Genomic DNA, 19320 nt, shown 5'->3' with positions numbered 1-19320 from the left:
AATGTCTGTGAAAGAAAGGATTTCCTCATACCCAAAAGATGCATATTTTCCAACAATTAAAATCTTTACATAAGATAACACATTAAAGCTGGACATTGGTGGCAGAGGTGTAATCCAGCACTGGGGAGGAAGAGGCAAGCCCATCTCTGAGAGATCCAGGCCAGCCTGGTCTACAGAGCCAGTGTCAGGATAGGCTCCATGCAACACAGAGAAGCCCTGTCTGGAAAACCCAAAAAATGAAAAAACGAATAAAAAAATCACTTTATGTTACTGTTTTTTCTTAGAAGCCCACAAGTAGTTAAACAATTTTCTTTGTGTTAATTTTGGTGCCGTAATATTTGCACCCCAAACCAAATATTTCTTTTTTTAAGTGGAATAATTTTACCACTAGTTTCAAAAGTACCTAAACATACCTTATTTAAAGCACACTTTATATACCTGGGCTCCCTAACTTTTTGCTATCACAATACACCTTCTCTGTATGGCGCATTATAATTTATAATTGCTTACTACTGATTTAGCTAAGTTGTCTACAGTTCACTACAAACACTGCCTACTCCACCAAAAATAAAAAAAAAATTAAAAAATGGACCTGGTGGTCTCTGTTAAGACAATACTTACATGAAAGATACTCTAGAGGCTGAAAAATAGGCTGAAGCTTGGGCTGTGGCCTCAGGTATGGAATTCCTTGCTTCCTTGCTCATTAAAACCATTGCATTATAACCTCTATCAGGCCACAGAGAGAAAGTCAGGATAAGGGACATAAAATGTCCAGACCTACAGAGCAGGTTCTGGCTCTACTAATCCAAAACGCACATTTGTGAGGAGGTAAACATGAAACATTAACAATGCACAGTGATGACATCTAATGAGAACTTAGATCCAGTATCTTGAAAGTTCACCAAAAGATTGGTAATTCCTTTTTTTGGTAGAAGGAGAATCGGGGAGGGGCAGCCATGAATTAACTAGGTTTGATTTCAAGGTAATGAAAGAAAAATGTGGTCCACACAGCCCAACAATTGCAGATTGTTTTTGGTTTGCTGATGGTTCTATTGACATAACCCTTGAGAAATCTAATCCTCCCCACTTCCTTCTTACGGTGCTTTCATTCTTCTTCGAGAATGAAGTCATCACATGTGGTAAACGTGCCTCCCGAATGTCTGAAACAGATTCCACAGCCAGACCTTGCAACTGTGTTGGGTTGGAATATTCTGTCCTCCCATCTCATTTATGAAATCACCCTAGTCCTGCAAGGGCTGGCCCAGACGCCACTCTTCCTGAGCTCTTCTACGAGTCCTGTCAACCAGATGGACTCCCTTCTGGAGCGCTCGGCAGTGTTTCTATTGCTCTGCAGTGTCTGCACTGAGTGGTGTTCAGCTGAGGAACATGTCTGCATCGACTCTATCCAGGTTTTTATTTACCCGATTCTATTTTACCAAAAATTGACCTTCTAAGGCTCAGAAAACTGAACTGTGGAGACGACAAAAATGACCCCAGGCATGTGATGAAAACCTCACTAACAGTCAAGGTGGTTGTTCTGATGGAAGCTCCACCTCAGCCCCTGTATCCATATACCCAAAGCCTCTGGAATGTTCTCATGGAAGCTCCTCTGCATCCACATACCCAGCAGTTCCCTTGGGTTTCTCCATATCTGGGGGGAGCAGCTGCTTGGCTTGCACTACCAGCAAAAAACAAAGGAATGTTGACCCAAGTGGTGGACAGTCACCTCCCCTTCTCTGAGAGCAGGGCTCAGGCATCAGCTATGGCCTTCCCAGTCACTAGAACTTGCCTTTTCAGGGCCCAAGTTTGTAAACTTTTGTTAATTTTAATTTTTGGTCCTTCAAACGTAAGTAGTTCTTCCCAACCATCCATTCCAGACTCCAGGGGACATCAAAGAGACAAATGATTCCTCTTTCTTCTCAAAAACACACTGACCAATGGCCCAACAGATTGCCCAGTCATATGCTAACTCTGTTCTAACAACAAAGACATCTCCAGAGCCTGTCTTGTTTTCTCAAGACACTCCTGCCCCACAGCCATCCCGATATCCAAGACACTTGAGAGTCTCAGCTTCTGGACTATGGAAGTCATTTCTGCCCCTATAAAGGTTGCAGTGAGGTTCTTCCAATGGGAATTCTCTCTCATCCCTCCTCATGGTGTGAATGTTTGCTCATCTACCCACAGGCCATGGGATGTATGGCCCAACCATCCCTGCATGTGAGTGAGACTGAGATGACACCCTCCCATGTTTCCACCAATATAAACACAGTCAGTCCTGGGTGAAGGTCAGCCTTGCCTCTTTCTCTGTGCCTTTTCTGGCTCCTTTCATCTGCCCTTATAACCCAACACACTCCTTCCCCACGAACACCACCCCCTCTGATGGCTGATATCTGTTGGGTGAGGGGAAGGCACAAATACTGAGAGGAAGAACACCGTGGTCTATAAAAGTAGAAGCAATCTTTATTCAAACAAACAACAAACAAAAAAATCACTGCAAGGTACAAGAAGCTTAACAGTTAACTGGGATCACATCCAGAGATGAGTCTTCTGAAACTGTGGCAACCGGGGCTAATTTCCAGCCTCTTCTTATAATAAAAACAAGCACCAGGTGGGTTCAAAGAGCTTTTATAACCTGGAGGTCATGCTTAAAGTCACATTACATTTTAAGTTTTACAACTTTTCATTATAGGATGTTAAGTTAGGATGTTTGGGAAAGCCAGTGGCTGATACAGTGGCTGTCCCTGAGAGAATACAAGGCAGAGAGCAGAGTCACACAGGACGACGGTTAAAACTTCAGGGAATACAACAAGAGGGTCCCATGGAGGCAATAGTTAGAATCTTACTTTGTCTGCAGTAGCTGCCTAGCTGGGAAGCTGGGAGGCAGGAGACAATTGTTAAAAGTTTACCTCTGTACACCGTGGCTGCCAGGATGTCTGCTCCTAAGGCAGGAGGTGATATATGTGTGTGTGTGTGTGTGTGTGTGTGTGTGTGAGTGTGTGTGTGTGTGTGTGTGTTTATGTATGCATATATATACATACATTCCCCAAATGTGTTTGGGCTTACAATTTTATATTTCCATACTCCTGGACCCGTCTATATCCTGATTTACCTACGCTCCCTATGCTAATCAGGCTCTGCTGTTCTATCTCTTAAGTTGCCCATTCCCCAAACTTCCACTGACAGGCTATTTCTAAAACTGCTAGCTGAGTCAAACAAAATACACAGGGTAGGCGTATCTAATGTAATACAAACCAAGCAGTCAGCAAATTAGCACTGCTTAGCCAGACCCCAGACTTAGATAATCAGAGAGGTGTGGGGCCTGTAAGAACTCCTATTTTCACAACTAGATGTGATGCCAGTGGGGACGGCTGTGGCTGGAATCCAGGACTAGAAAGCAGGATGCACCTGTGGTTATTGGCTGACCAGCAACTCATGGAGACCTCCTAGTTGCTATGGCCCAAAATCTCCCCCTGCTTTATGTATCAATAAATGAAAATCTATACCAATACAAAGCAACAAATGAAAATCCATACCAATACAAAGTATTTTTGGGAATTTGGGCATCGTTCATTCCAAACTGCTTCATGCTGGATGGGGGCGCTCTTATGGGGAATCATGAAAATCACAGAAACATAGTTAAGTCCTTGTTTTTGTTGAACAACTCTCTTAAGAGTTGACATACCCATTTTCCAGTACTTTGCCTCTTTACCATCTGTTTTAGGAGTTGAGGTATCCATTTACCAGTACCCTGTCTCTTTACCAACTCTCCTAGGAGTTGAGGTACTCACTTTCCAGTATCTTGCCTCTTTACCAACTCTCTTAGGAGTTGATGTACCCACTTTCCAGTACCTTGCCACTTTACCAACTCTCTTAGTAGTTGAGGTACTCACTTTCCAGTATCTTGTTTCTTTACCAACAGTCTTAGAAGTTAAGGTACCCATTTACCTGTGCCTTGCCTCTTAACAAACTGTTAGGAGTTGAGGTGTCTACTTTCCAGTACCTTGTTTCTTTACGAACTCTGTTAGGTGTTGAGGTACGTATTTTCCAGTACCTTGCTTCTTTAACAACTCTCTTAGGAGTCATATTTGAAAAGTGTCTACACCCCAACAAGCCTCTCCACTAATGCAGCAATGCAAATCAGAACAATTCAAACAGAGTTAGAAAAAGCCTACGTTTAATGGTTACCACACTCCCAGATGGCTTCCAGAGAGGAGACTGGAAACAATGACTGGAAAAACCATGAGCCTGTTTTCTGGGGCACAGTTTAAATACCCTGTGGGAGTGGTCTTGAGCATCTCTGGGGAAGGGGTCATCATTTGGCGGGCTTTCTGAGATGCAACAGGGTTTGGAGAGAGATGGGGGGAGGCTTGTGTGTAACTCCACCATAACATTCCAGAGTCTTTGGGTATATGGATGCCAGGGGCTGGGGTGAAGCTTCCACCATAACAGTATTAAGGAAGACCTGACCCTGGTACAACAAAGCATAGTCACGCTACAAACTCAAACAGATTCCCAAACCACAGAGGGCTGGACTTAATAACCTCTGGAAGAGGCTCCTGTGCCTTTCTAGGAGAGGAATGTTGCTCTGATGTGAGTAAACCTGGCCTAGGAAAGGGGATGCTAGACAGTTATTAGAAAGAATAAAACACAGAGAAAGGGCAGACGATGCTTTCTGGAAATCCCTCTATGCTTGGGGATTTTGGAGGTGCCCTTGGCAGGCCCAATCTTTATAATTGTGTTAACTTTATTGCTTGGTCCCTGCTTTTTTAGCTATCTCACTGACTTCCTGCTTTCCTGGCCTATCACATCACTGGAATTGTCATGCCCCCAGAGTAGCAGCTTTTATCTAACCTGGAAGCATCCTCAACATGCTCACAACAGCTTTGGTACCCACCAGCCAAAGAGAACTCCTCAACACTAATCTCTGTTTTACCCTACCTTAGTTGGGGTATTTTGAGTAGGAACCTCAGGGCTTAGGCGATTGAGTCAGGATGCACTGAGTGTAGCCCCAGGCCATAAGGAATTTCTTAGCCCCAGAGTGACTGCAGCAATGATGTGCCTTGTTAGTGAACACAACTTCTACTCGAACTGTAAACACAGCTGTGGCTTTCTGGTAGCTACACACACACACACACACACACACACACACACACAGAGAGAGAGAGAGAGAGAGAGAGAGAGAGACCAGTCCCTCTAAGTGTGCTCAACCTTCATGCCATGGAAAGATTGGTCCCCTCTCTATTTCAATAAAGCACTCTCAGCCTGCTGGTACCTAGTCTACCTCTTCTCTGCTTCACTTTTCCTATGGTGCCAATGTGCTCTCCTATCCTGTTCCCAGACAGTCACTGCCCATTGTGTGCAAAACACAACTCTCACCTCAAAGGAAATAAGAGTTTACTCTGGAGACAAAATGAGTGACCATGGCCCAGCAATACCCATTTATATCACGCCAATTATATGTTCCAAGGTGGGAAAGGAGTCTTTATAGTCACAGACCAAAGGAAGCCACACATGAAGACACTTTTCAAGCACATTGGTGGAAACACCAGAGAGTCTGTTACAGCAATGTGGGTGGAGCTTTGTCCCAGGGGTCAGATGCTACCTGATGATGCTCTTAGCCTTGGAAGTTATGGGAGCTATCTGTCTGTTAGTACATTGCAAGGAAAGCTAGTCTTCGGAATTACCTGATGGTTACAAAGGTGAGAGGCAGAGATTAGCAATAAACAGTTACTGATAGGGCTAGAAATGGAGGACTGGAGCGCTGGCTCAGTTCCAGGAGCTCTGCTGCTCTCTTTGAACTCCATGAGCCCCAGGGCAGGCACAAGTGCACATACGTATATTCAGGCGAAACACTAATAGCATAAGGTAAAATAATATTTTAAAAGAGGGCTAAAGATAGTTCCAAACTCACAGGTTTCCAAACCCTCTATGGTCACTGCTAATTAGCCTTGGAGCAGGGGCTGTGAAAATTGCTGCTTCCTTCTAGAACTTTCGTTTTCACGAGGCTTGAAAAGGGCTGGCAAATTACATTTCATCGTTTTCAGTTGTTTTACTTTAAGGTTGATTTTCATAGGACAGTGAAGCACCCCATGTCATCCTGCCTTGGCAGCAGAGAAAAATGTGTGAAGTTGCTTTAATTAGAAACTATTTTGAACTATGAAAATCTAAAACAACCATCAGTTCCGTGTATATATATCCTTTTCGGTAAACATTTCTTTTACATCACACTACCTCTCCAAACTTGTAATTCCATTTCTCTAAGAAGCATACTATGCGCCAAAAGGGTGGCTATGTGCAGGATCATCCATCAGAGAACAAATCTCTGGTTGGTGGGCAGAGCTTCCAAATCAGCTGATTTAAAGCCCCGCCCACTGCATTAATTTGACTTTCTTCGCTTCCGCAAAAAAGATACGTGGTGTGAAGCCTTCATGAGAATGGTAACTGCAGCGGCTGTTTCCCCAGCCGGCCTGGGAGGAAATTGTAAGTATTTAATGAATCGTAAGCTGAGCTAAATTAAAGGGAGAGAGGGGAGATTCATCAGGGAGCGGAGCTCTTTCTACCTGTCAGCCTGCCACAGGGGTCTAGAGATCGGTAGAGACTGGGGGTGGGGTGCGGAGCGCGGCGATGCGTTGGCACCGGTGCAATTCTTTATTATTCTATTATTCTACCGCGGATGTTATTTAAACATGTTTGGAGAAGAGCAACCAACAGCGGACTTGTTATGCACGCTTCTCAGGAGTCGGGAATTTGAGCTCAGCTAGCTTTCCCGCCAGAGTGAGGCAATGAGGAGGAGGTAGCCAGAGAGGGTGGGATTTTCTCTCCTTTCACTCCCTGTATTTAAAGGAACTGTAGCCATGTGTTACAAGTGTTAGGGTTGAACAAAATGCCCATCAGATTACATTTCCCTGTAGTCTTACAGACACTTGTGTGTAGACACCGGGGGGTGGGGGCTGCAGTTGCAGGGAGAGATAAACAGCCCTTCTGAGTTTGTAAAGCCCAGTAGGTGTCGGATGGTTGCTGGAGGACCTTGGACATGCTCAGACACATCGCTGCCATCCAGTGCACACCTCAAGTGCCCCTTCTCCACCCTCTCACCTTCCTTTCCTGACCCCCCCAACCCCATCACCCACCCCTGCCGAGTCCTTTTCACCCATACACCCCACCGTCACAAGGTCTTCCCTTCCTAGGGCACCGGTTTACTCCTTGAATGATTCTATGGCATCAGGGAGCAATCTCGGTCCCACTGTTCCTATTGTTGTATCCCAGGTTTCTCAGGAGGGCGGAGATGCGAGAATGATCCCACCAGCAAATCAGTCTGCAGATTTAGTTTATGGTGGATGATTGGAAAAGGACACTGGAGATTTCTATTTGAAAACTGTATCCTCTCATTTTGAAAAATGTTTGTTTCATTCCTTTTAAATCTCTGTCCGTTTCATTTTTAAAATTTGATTTTAGGTGTGTGGGTGTTTTGACCACAAGTCTGTGTGTCACATGCATGCCCGGTGCCCACAGAGGCCAGAAGAAGGCTCTGAATCCCCTGGAACTGTTCTTAGACAATTGCAGGACACCCAGTGGGTGCTGGACACGAACCCAGCCCTCTCTCTGCAAGGGCAGCAACACTGAACCATGTCTCCATCCCCACTTTCTTGTTTCTGCTTAGGACAGAGTATTTCTTGAAAAGCAGAGCTCACGATTATCGTTAGCTCAAGGGTCGAGTGGCAATCTCAGGAGATCAGGCCAAGTTCCTCTAGGTGGACAGAACCCTGCTGTTGTGATGGGAAATACTGATCTGGGAGGTTAGGGACACACTGCAGAGGAAGTCATTCCACCAGGCCTCCCTCGAATCCCTGGGTCCTGTCCTGTGCCATCCAGTGCACAGGAAAATTGTCTCCTCCACACCCACCCAGGACCCTTTAAAGACTGAGGAGCCCCCTCCCTGGGACAGAGCAGCAGGTGTCATTGGTCTCTGTCTGCTGCCCCTCAGGTGTCACCAAGTCACATATTCCTCGTGGTAAGCCAGAGTCCTTGGTGTGCTGGGAAAAGTTTCAAAAGTAAAGATTTCTCCTTCTTCAGGCTTCTCTATGGGCTGAAAAGGGCAGCCAAGGCCTCTGCAGTGGCCTAAGTCGTTAAAGCAACCGACTTAGGTGAAAGTTGCCACATCTGCTGTCTGAGGCCCAGGCTCTCTGGAACTCTCTGTGATCTCTCTAACATTCTCACCTCATCACCTGCTGTCTGAGGACCCGGCTTTCTCCAACTAACCGCAGCCTCTTTATCTCTTAAACCTCATCTACTGTCTGAGGACCCGACTCTCTGGAACTCCTAGCAGCCTCTCTAACAGTTTCACCTCATCTGACTAATACCAAAAAAGAAAGCTCAGGAACATTACTACTGTTTCTCAGGTAAGCCAAGAACTTGTGAGAGATTAGGGGTTAGATAAATACCGTGTAGGCCGTAAGACAGCCCATGACTAAGTAACAAAATGGTGAATTCTAAAATGGCGGCTTCTTCATCACATGACTTCCAGATGTGACAAAATCTGGCTGCTTAAAACAAAGGCCCAGCAAGCTTTTTCTCCTGCCGGTGGAGGCCCCTACTGGTGAACCAGTCTGAACTGCTCAAGGGCAGAGCAGGGAACTGTTTGACTGGCACATTAAAATTCATACATCTGTTCATTGTTTATTATGGTCAGTATATTAGAATATTAGAAACAACCCCAGCTAGTTTTAGAAACACTGTAATTATTGTGACCTGAAGTAATCCTACTATGTCCTTTAATACCAGATCTGACACACTCTATAGTAAAATTGTCTACTTGCTTTCTAATTCCTGCTAGAGATATTTGTGGCTGATTGTGTATTGTAACTCCGTTCCTATTAGCTAGCAATGGAACACCCCTGAATCTATCGGTGAATAAATGGGGAAACTGTGAGACATATTCCTGTTGGGGAGCTGCAGCTGGGGCGGTGCATTCCACACTCCAGTCTCACTTCTCCAATTCCAGAACCTTCTCTCTCACAAAGCCAGACAAGCAGCAGCCCCTCCCTTCAGAAAGCCCGCCAAGAGTCAGTCCCTCCCTGGGGCTGCTCACACTCTCATGGTTGTCACACTCAGTCATGCTTCTCCCCTGCCTTCCCTAGAGCCACCTGGGAGGTTCTTCTGTCTGCTCAGATAAAATGTGGATTTATTAATTCAGCTAGATTGGCTTATTGCTTTGGTGGTGGAGGATATCCAATAACAGCTGATCCAAAACTTATCTACTCCCATATATAACAGATTACTGTGCACCAATAAGAGAGGATGGGTTGATGTTTGGTGAGAATATGGGTGGACCAGGGGGACATGTTCTGAGAAATTAGTCAGGCTTTGAACGCCTAACACTGCTCTTCAGTCAGAGAGCTAGTTAAAATCAGACCGGATTTGGAAGGATTTTTTTTTTTTTTTTTTTACGCACAATGCAGAACTAGAAATCACGAGAAAGCCTATACACTCAAAATATGAAAGGTTTAGATACTTCCGAAGGTTCACTGTGTACAGGGAATGTGAGGCTCTATGAGGAGGACCCGGGGAAACCAGATTGCTCACATGCTAAGAAGCTCTGGAGCTGTCAATGAACACCAGAGAGTAAAGAATGTAGGTCCAGAGTTCTGTGTGGACCTAAATCCCAAAGGCCACTGTTGAGGGCTTAAAGCCTTCCAGACCTCCATATCCTTCTCCTCCTTTATTAGTATGAGAGAGGGTTGGGAACCAGCAAAAGGCAAGGGTTGAACTCAGTGGAAACTTTGTAAAAGGTACAGTTTGCGTTCAGTAAAATTAATTCATCGGTATACATTATCCATGTATTTTGAAAACATCTAATCATGTATTCTTTATCAAGATATGTAGGGACTCAACCATTAAGAACCTGTATTGCTCTTAAGAGGACTGGGTTTGGTTCCCAACACCCTTAACTCCAATTCCAGGGATCCAGCACACTTTTCAGAACCTTCCCTAGCACTAGGCATGCATGCAGTACACATATATACATAAATGCTGACACAACAGTCATACACAAAACATAAATGTAAAGCAATAGCTAATAAAGTGTATGTAGACCCCCACCCCACCCCAACTTCCCCGTTCCCGGCTGCAGACACCCTGTATCTCTGTCCCCGGGCTTTACACACTTACTTTCCAGAATGCCCTAAAATGGATCCCTGAAGCAGAGACTTCACATTTGACTTCTTTCAATTGTCACAGCCTTGCATTCTGCTCGTCAGGAAAAGCAGTGTCCATTAACAGCACCTCAGATACTCCACTGGCTAGATTCTAGAGACTGTATCCACAGCACCACTGAGGCAGGAACATATCTGACCCAGAAGATTGGAAGCACCTTAAATCAAATCTTATACAAAGAGGTTAAGAAAAGCCGCAGGAAATGTGTGCAGAAGTGAGAGGAGGAAGTGAGTCGTGGCAGTTGGCTTTTTTTTTTTTTTTTCAAAATTTATAGGAAGGAAGGAGACAGTTTTCTGTGGCTCACTGCCTTTAACTTGCTGATTGGTTTAGGGACTTTGTCCAGGTACAGTGGTATCAGAAATAGGAAAGTGCAGGTTTGCACATGCTCAGTTTTTCACAGTGATCCCAAATACGAACATAAAGGTTTCTTTTTCCTTTTTCTTAAAACTTAAATGAGGTTTCCCTTTCTTCATAGCTATATGTGGGGAGTGTGGGGGCATCACCATATTGTACACTTCCTGTACAAACAGCCATACAGCTTCCCAGTGTCTGCACAAGTTTGTCTTTCTGAAAAAAAGCGTTAGAGTCATATCAACATCTAATTCATCAACCTTCTGTTATATAGACAGTGACTTTGCTCTTGAATCTAAGATGACTTTTGCCTAAGACAAGTTCCCAAACATCCCCTCCCCCTGCCCTTTTTAAAGAATTAAATGACTTTACAATACTAAGCTTTGTTCTTGGGTTTACAGTCTGGCTTGATTCTTGTTTTTAGCAGACAGAAACTGTAAGACCCTCAGAAAGCTGAGGCTTCCAGAATCTTAGTCCAGGACGGCGGCCACCCCAAACACAGAATGGAGGCGGAAGCTTGATGCAAATTGCATGAGGCTTTATTGTAATTTAACGAACTAACCCCATGTTAGCTCGGGTCTTTTACCCACCCGCCATGGCAGACGGCTAGAAAAAGACGGCTCCTAAGGTCTCCCCAAAGATCTTATAGGGCAGCGTAAGAGGAGTGTCTAGGGTTACGCACAGGCTCAGGATTGGTGTGCTTCCAGGCTTGGAGGGCTTGCCCTGTGTTGATTGGTCAACTGGTTGTTATGGCTCATAGGCCCTCCCAGGGTGGTTGCTATGCTCTCTACGTCATTGTTGTGCGCTTGTCCGTAAAGCACACCCAGAGCCATAAAGCATAGCGCCACCAGCTAACTTCTGATTGGTTCCTTGTCACGAGACAGGCATCTGACTTTCTGGTTTCTAGGACAAGGTCATAGAAGCACATGTTCGACCATTATGGCTGCCAAAAGGGAAGCCGGTTCCTTCAAAACCAGGTTACTTCAGTAGCACATACATACTGGGGCGATGCCAGCCTTTCCCTGTCTATAAACCGAACATCTCTGTGAAATATCTGTTGACCATGAGTGTTTGATGTAATTTCTGGAGTCCTTTTTTGTTTTCCTGCTGTTTTGTTCTAGTGTCTATTTTTTTTTTTTTTGGTAGCATCAGGCTGTCTTTATTCCTGTTCCCATGAGTCATGGGATTAGGCAGCATGATCTCTGAATTCAACCTGTTCTTTTTCATTTTTGACTATTCTAATTTCTTTTTAGTTTTCATAAGACTTTTCCTATAATTTGGTGCTATTTTTTTTTTTTTTTTGAGGGCAGCCACTCTCCAGGAAGTGAAACTGTGGCAGACATAAATTAGTTTAAGGGTAGGGCGTTGGTGGCACATGCCCTTAATCCCAGCACTTGGGAGGTAGAGGTAGACAGATCTCTGTGAGTTCCAGGCCAACCTGGTCTACAGAGTGAGTTCCAGGACAACCTGCAAAGCAATACAGAGAAAACCCTGTCAGGAAAACAAACAACCACCACCACCACAACAACAAGAAATTAGCTTAAGAATTGTTGACATATGAGCAACAGTGAGTGTTCCAGTTGCTTATGTGTTTAGAACTACCTTGAATTCTTTCCTTTTTTATTATTAAAATTGTATGCATATGAGTTGTTTTTGCCTGCATAATTATCTGCTTTAAGTGCATTCCTAGTGCCCACAAAGGTCAGGGAAGGGCATCTGTTGTTTTTATCTAGTTGTTCTAATATCAATAAAGACTCAGGAGTCAGATATTGGGGTGAAACCTGACAGATCAAAGAGGAGGTGGAGGAAGGACCAGCTGACCTTCCCCTTTTTATCGGCTCCCCAGCATGCATGTCTCTCTCCACATGTCCCAGACCAAAAAGGCCACGATCTCTATTCTCTCCCTCCACTTCCTGTGTCTCTCCCTATCCATCATCCTGGGTCCTTTGTACTCTCTATGGCCAATTCTTGTCAATTAGTTGCTGGCTCTGCCCTTGATCCTGTGTTCTCTGGAAGACTAACCAGCAAGTGAGCTTAACTGCTGAGCCATTCTCTAGTCTTGTGACCCTGTTTCTTTGCCCTGACCGGTGCTCCTTGAAAAGTCACCCTGGAGTAGTGAGCAGACTTCCTGCTCCTGTTCCCGGTGGTGGCTGGGACAGCATTCATAACTGCACCCTTGGGAATGAAGAAGACTGCAGCTGAATTTACTGTTTTGTTTTTTAGTGGATAATTTTTGTAGGGGTGGGACAGTTCCTATGAAAATTATGCCAAATATTCACAAGTTTTGCTGTGTATTGTTATTTCTATTTCCTTCTTTTCTTAGTTTGTTGATAGGTCTAGTTCCACTGATTTTCCCCTAATGTTTCTGTTCCCCCTTCTCAGCAGAACACTTTTTATGGAGAGCAATGCAGCTGACTGTTGTTGCCTTTCACCGTGACCCTCACTCCTTTCATTTCTGGCTCTTTCACCATTCACCCTTAGTTCAGTAACTAGAAGACCCCTGGCTGAAGTGCCGTTTCCAGCATCTCTGGTCTTCTTTCCACCTGGACATCCTGTATGGACCAGGGCCTTCTTTGAAAGGATTTTAGTGCCCTTTCAGGTACTTGTAGGCAATTGTAAAGTGGGTTTTTGTGCTAAGTTTATCTCATCTTCCTCAAGAAATTCTTGCAGCTCTTCTCCCTGCCTAAATAAATAGAAAAGAAAACATATAGAAGGGACAAACTGGACAAGCCTTCCCTGCCACAAACAATTGCCTGACAACTTCTCTGACCATCCACAGTGGGAAACTCAGGAGAAAATCTGTCCCTTCTCCAATAATTGATTCAAGAAAATCCATGTGTTCATTTTTTGTTTTAATGTATTATAGTATTACAGTACATAATAAACAGTGCCATTTATAACTATTTATTCTGTTTTATTATGTTGGAGTATAGAATACTACTATATTATCATAAGTCTTTATTTCCATGTTTGTCTTATGTTTTATTATAATATATGGTTATACTATTCATGGTTTATTTTTCTTCTTTCCTGTAATGAAAATAATATATATATGTGTGTGTATGTAAATATATGTTCATGTGGTTTGTAATATGCATCTTTATAGAAGGCATCATTTTGAGTGTCCAAAGGTATAGAGCAAATTAATTGAGTAATCAGTTTAAAAGAAAAGAAATTTTCTAAGTCGACACTCTCCTATTACTCTTTTACAGTTAAAAACTGTCAAGGAAAATATCTGAGAATCATCTCCGCTGAGTCTCCTGTTAAGCTTCACTGCTGCTATGGAGTGATTGCGTTCCTCTCTGTCGCTGTTATTGCACTTTTTGTTGCTTTGTTATTGTCAAGTAAGTGACTCATTCTCCACATTCTGCAGCATTCTGCCCACATTCTCGTTGTTAGTAAATACTTGCTGATCACTGTGAGGCCGGCACTGTGGGAAGGGCTCTAGAGAAAACACACTCAAAACTCCTGTTCTCTGGGAACTTAGGCTGTAGCAGGAAGATACAGAGGAGGAGCAGCACAGGCTGTGGTGTGCACAGGAGGCCGGGCTCAGCATCTCTGGGAAGATGGCATTCAGCAAGCCCTAGACTGAGGTGCAGGAGACATATGTCCACCTGTGGGAACTATTCTAGGCAGAGAACAAGGAGAAAAAACCCAAGGGAGGAGCCTCAAGTAGGTGGCTGCAGCTAAAGGGAAGTGAGGACAGTAACAGGGTTGGGGAAGGTCCAGACGCCATATGGCCCCATGCTTCGTAGTTTCAGTTACTAACTGCAACTATGGTCAGAAAATATTACATAGAACATTCCAGAAATGTATCATTCCTGAGCTTTTAGGTGCAGATTGTTCTGAATAACATGATAAAATCTTGTACAGCTTTCCTGCCATAGCTGGAGTAATGATTCCTGATATCATTTTATAAGTCAACTTTAACCACCTTGATGAATCATACACAAGTCTAAACATGGACAAACATTTGCCAACAGGAGTTAGTCAGTGTTACCTAAACTCTTACATAGCTCTGGAAAGAGACAGATAAAAGAAGAGACAGTCACCCTCAGTGCCCATTGCATTTGTTCCTTTTGTTAAAGTCTCATGGTACTGGGTATAGGAACGGGGAACAACTACAACTATTAGCCCCCACTAAAAAATAAGTGTGTGTGTGTTTGTGTGTATTTCATTTCTAGTATGTAATATTTCTTATCAAATCATTTATTTCTAGGCTCAGTGCCCCTCAAAAGAGCCACGCAAAGTTATGAAAGCAAAATGTCTGTTATTTTTCTAAGTGGTTCTCTGAAGCCTTGCTGCCTAAAGAGCTTCACACACACACACACACACACACACACACACACACACACACACACACTCACTTTATCATGATAGACTCACAAGTGAGCACATCACACAGACACTCCAACCCTTGCCAAGGCCCAAACCCTGTGTATCTCACTGAACTTCCACACAGTTAGAGTGGCCATCCTGAAGCCACGGAGCTTTGGTTATGGTTTTAGACTTTCACTGTATTTGCATTTTTGTACATTTATCAGCTACAAATTAAAAAAAAACACTAGTAAATTTGAAAGTAGAAAAGCAATGCTATTTATAACATTTTTCACAACTCATGGAACCTTTGCTGCACCCTGACTTCCTCATCTCCTCTCATCACTCTTCCTCCTTCTCCTTTCTACGTCTTAAAAGCCACGCCCACACTCAGAGCTCCTCACACTGTACTTTCTAGGCTGGGATAAGCATGTAAGGGAGTACATAATATTATGCTTTCCAGGTCCCCACTTTCCTGCAAGCTTCATTTTTCTTATATCTGAGGAACAATCCTGTGTTACACATGTACCCCCTTTTCATCATCTGTTTGTCTGTTCATAGGCTTCTAGGTCAGGATTTTTTTACTCTTGTAAATGGGGCAACAGTCCACATGGATGTGCAGGTATCTTGTGTTATGATGCACTCTTCTCTCATATATGCTCAGCAGTGGCATAGCGGGGTCACAAAAGGTCTGTTTTTAAATATAAAAAAGGCTCCATACTAGATATATCAGTTTATACTCCCACCAGAAATAAATAAGTGTCCCTATTTCTGCACAGAGTTCTGACATCTGTTGTGAGATTTCTTGGTAATCGCCATTCTGACAGCCTCTAACAAGAGTCAGTATGTTTTCATATGGTTTTAATGTATATATGGTATAATAACAGGAACGTCTGGATCAAGTTTTGGTATCAAAAACCTATTTGACCGTGTCATGTGTTGTGTGCTGGTATTCATCCACAGTGAAATTCAGAGAAGTAAGGAGTTTTCTTTATTTTGTAATTTCAGGAGCAGGAAAGCCAGAAGAGGTCTCAAACAAAAATATCTATTATGATTGTCCTAGAGATTGGATTGGAGTTGGAAGTAAACGTTTTTATTTTTCTGAAAAAGTGGAAAACTGGACATCCAGCCAGACCTTTTGCGTGGCACAAGGAGCCCAGCTAGCTAGATTTGACAGCCCGGAGGAGCTGGTAAGAAAGGATCAGGAATTGGTTTGTTGTTTTGTCTGTTGAATATTTACTGCCTTGAGGTAGGGAGGCTAAATATGAAGCATGAGGAAAGATGCCACCCTAGGCTTTCAGGGAGAATCATGGTGTGTGTGTTAGTTTGTGCTACTTGTGTTGGCAACAGCCCTGAGACATTCCAAAGACATTCTCTCCTGCAATGCAAATAGGCAAACTGCATGGCCACATAGACATGACTGAGAAAAATGGCTGTCACCTTAAGCCTTTTTCTGAGATGGCAGGTGTTGCATACCTAAGGTGACAGCTGCTAATAACTACAAGTAGAGGCTTAGCCAGGGACTTTCTCAGCCGCAGAAGGATTGGTGGTTGTCAGGGTGCCATGCATCCACTAAGAACCGAAGATGATTTAGGCGCCAAAGTCAATGACCTTCAGTGCAAACCTGCTGCCATCCTGAGAGGAGGCTGTAGGGCAGAGAGACTCAAGTCTTATCTGAAGCTGAGACACATGCATTCGCCTTCTGTGTTCTATGACAGGAATTTCTGAAGAGGTACAAGGGGAGGCATGACCACTGGATCGGCCTCCACAGAAAGTCCTCAGAGCACCATTGGATGTGGACAGACGGCACTGAATATAACAACTTGTATGTTCAGAACACTTTTCCTTCTACTGTGATCACGTATTGGGACATGTGAGGGTTGTGGCTGTGAGAGATGACAGGTTGTGTCATGGGAGTTCAACTGTACTGGGGAGATAGCATTGCAGGAGTGAATAAATGGCAGACTGCAGAAATTCTGTTTGTTTTGTTCTAGGACTTCCCCCCGAGGAGAAGGAGAGTGTGCCTACCTGAGTGGCAGTGACATCAGCAGTGGCAGGAACTATACTCACAGGAGGTGGATTTGTAGCAAGCCCAACAGTTTCACAGCTTGTGATGTGCCAAAGCAGTCGTGAGAGGTCTGGAACATGTTATCTACAATGGCAACCTCATTTCTTTATCTTATAAAATCATCCAAATTAATTCAGAATCTGTGGTGACTTCAAAGATGAAAGCAATCATGGAAGATATGCTTATAGTACTTGGGAGACTATGCATGATCCTAAATTATATAAGTGATTTGGTATGATTGGTCCTTGTCTCTTAAACCTGAATTACAATCACATCAGTATTAGTGTTCTCCATTTTTATTACAAGGTATGAAAATTTTTTCATCCGCTATTCCTCTGAATGACTGGTACATTTAAAAAAAAAATGGTGCACAGGATTGAGCCAAGAGGGCTGAAACAAACAGGGCTCCTGCAGAAGGCCAGAAGAGGAGGCAGATGTTCCAGTCTCTCCTGCACCGTCTCCCCACAGCTCTGGGTATCCTGCATCAGGCCGCATCACAGGTCTACAGTCGCCATGGAGGAGCCTCAGTCACTGATGCCACAGCCCCTGTAACCCAAGCCAGAACTGAAGTGAGGCCCTGTTGTTAGAAAATCAGGGCCGGGTGTCAGAGAGAATGGTTGACTCTCTGATAAACGAGCCTTGGCACATCTGTAAGTTCTGTTATCAGAACCTTTTAACAATATTTGAAGATTGATTCAAGATGGTGTCTAGTAGGGTGGCTTCTTGGTCCCAACTGGAGACACTGCTGCTTGGGCCACAGGTGCAATGTTCACACCTAATGAGCCAGCAGACCGGCCTTCACTGAGGGCAGAGAGACGTACAGAGGCCTGGAGTTCTAGTGGGTCCTGCCTTTAGATACCCTGTCCAGCTGGAAATTCACCTTGGCTTTAAGCAGCATCAGGATGTCCGTGATGGAGAAAGGTTCCTTTTCTGGATTAGGCCTCCTCAAACACTGGCAGGGTGGTGGTCAACAGCAGCCTGGACCTCTCACAGGCTCTGTTCCCTAATGCACTACCCAGCCCCACGACCAGCCTGGCTCTGACGGACAGTGAGATATCCAAGATGGAGAATGGTTCACTTTCTGGATTTTGCTCTCTAAATTTGGTGTTTTCAGGGGCCATGAGAATTATTGCAGGTGACAACTAGTGGTCAAATGTGAACCCACCAGAGGAGTGACTATGTGCTGGAGGTTAATCCTGTCCAGAAAAGGACCATGTCTGCAGGACCATGGACTCTGAAAGCTGTTGATCGCTCTTGTTAGAGCAGTTTGCTGTCTCCCTGATACCTGCACTGTAATGTGTAAACTCCTGTGACCTGCGAATGTTCTGTTATGATTGCATCTCAGTCTTACAGACACATACATATATCTGTAGGTGGTCAGGTAGATGACTGTTTATTTGTTTAGAAGATTGGGTGAATATAAGTCCAGAATTTAATTTAAGTAAATTATCCCTAATAGTTTATAAGTTAGTAGTTGGGTGATAAATCGTTACACTGCATTTAAAATTATTTTTATAGTTTATAATTAAAGCAAAATTATTTTTAACTGTTTATAATTTAAGTGTGTTCTCTTTATAGAGTTAGAGTTTTATGTTTTACTTTTGTTAAATTTAAAGAGGACAGTTGCAATTGAATTCATAATGTGGAAATGAAAGTTCTTCCCCAGTAATACAATATATAAGAAGCGTGTAGATAGTTAGTTGCAGAGAGAAGATAAATATTTATCTTTAAGTCTTTATGCTCAGCAGACATCTCTAAACAAACTGAAAGACCTTTAATCAGACCTTTATGACACGGCCATGATTTTGTAAACAAGCAAAAGGCTCTGTCAGTATGTGTACATTTAGCCAAAAGAGGAGAGGAGAGAGAGAAACAGACTTTTAGAGCTAGAGAATCATCTTATCTAACTATGCTTCATCAAATACAGATTAATCAAAGTAATACAATTAATCAAAAACTAATAGATAAAATTAAGCCTCTAAATTCAACCATTTCCTTTGGATAATGTAAAATCACAATATTTAGCCACATTTAGGCACATCGTGTCATTCTAGTATAGATTTTTATGACTCTTCTGACTTACTATAGATTAGAGATATTCTAAAATCATATACAACTCACCTACAAGGTGGTTCAACTAATTCTCATCTTGTCATCAATATACATCATTGACTTTTATTAATTTCAAAATCATTATAATTCTTCTAGTCATCTTCAGACTTTTAATTAGACTCATTGCTCACTCCCCTAGAGAGGTTTCCATGAGGTACCCATTTTCCAGTACCTTGTTTCTTTACCAACTCTCTTTGGACTTGGGGAACCCATCTCTATGTAAGTGTTAATAAGAAAGCATAGAAGAGAGGGTCTCACTG

General features: G+C 43.4%; 1 protein-coding gene across 1 annotated transcript; it reads left to right on the top strand.

The window, feature by feature from the left end:
* The first annotated feature begins 6350 nt into the window (after window positions 1-6350).
* On the top strand, window positions 6351-18499 carry LOC100765209 (C-type lectin domain family 2 member H-like). Its single transcript, XM_035448699.1, has 5 exons — window positions 6351-6480; window positions 13776-13907; window positions 15889-16070; window positions 16599-16705; window positions 16875-18499. The coding sequence occupies exons 1-5, from the start codon at window positions 6429-6431 to the stop codon at window positions 17011-17013; spliced, it is 612 nt and encodes a 203-aa protein (XP_035304590.1). The 5' UTR covers window positions 6351-6428; the 3' UTR covers window positions 17014-18499.
* The last annotated feature ends 821 nt before the right edge of the window (window positions 18500-19320 follow it).

Source organism: Cricetulus griseus, chromosome 8 (genome assembly GCF_003668045.3).
Source record: "Cricetulus griseus strain 17A/GY chromosome 8, alternate assembly CriGri-PICRH-1.0, whole genome shotgun sequence".
Lineage (NCBI taxonomy): Eukaryota > Metazoa > Chordata > Mammalia > Rodentia > Cricetidae > Cricetulus > Cricetulus griseus.
Note: the sequence above shows the minus strand (reverse complement) of the source record. Positions and strands in the feature narration are given on the sequence as shown.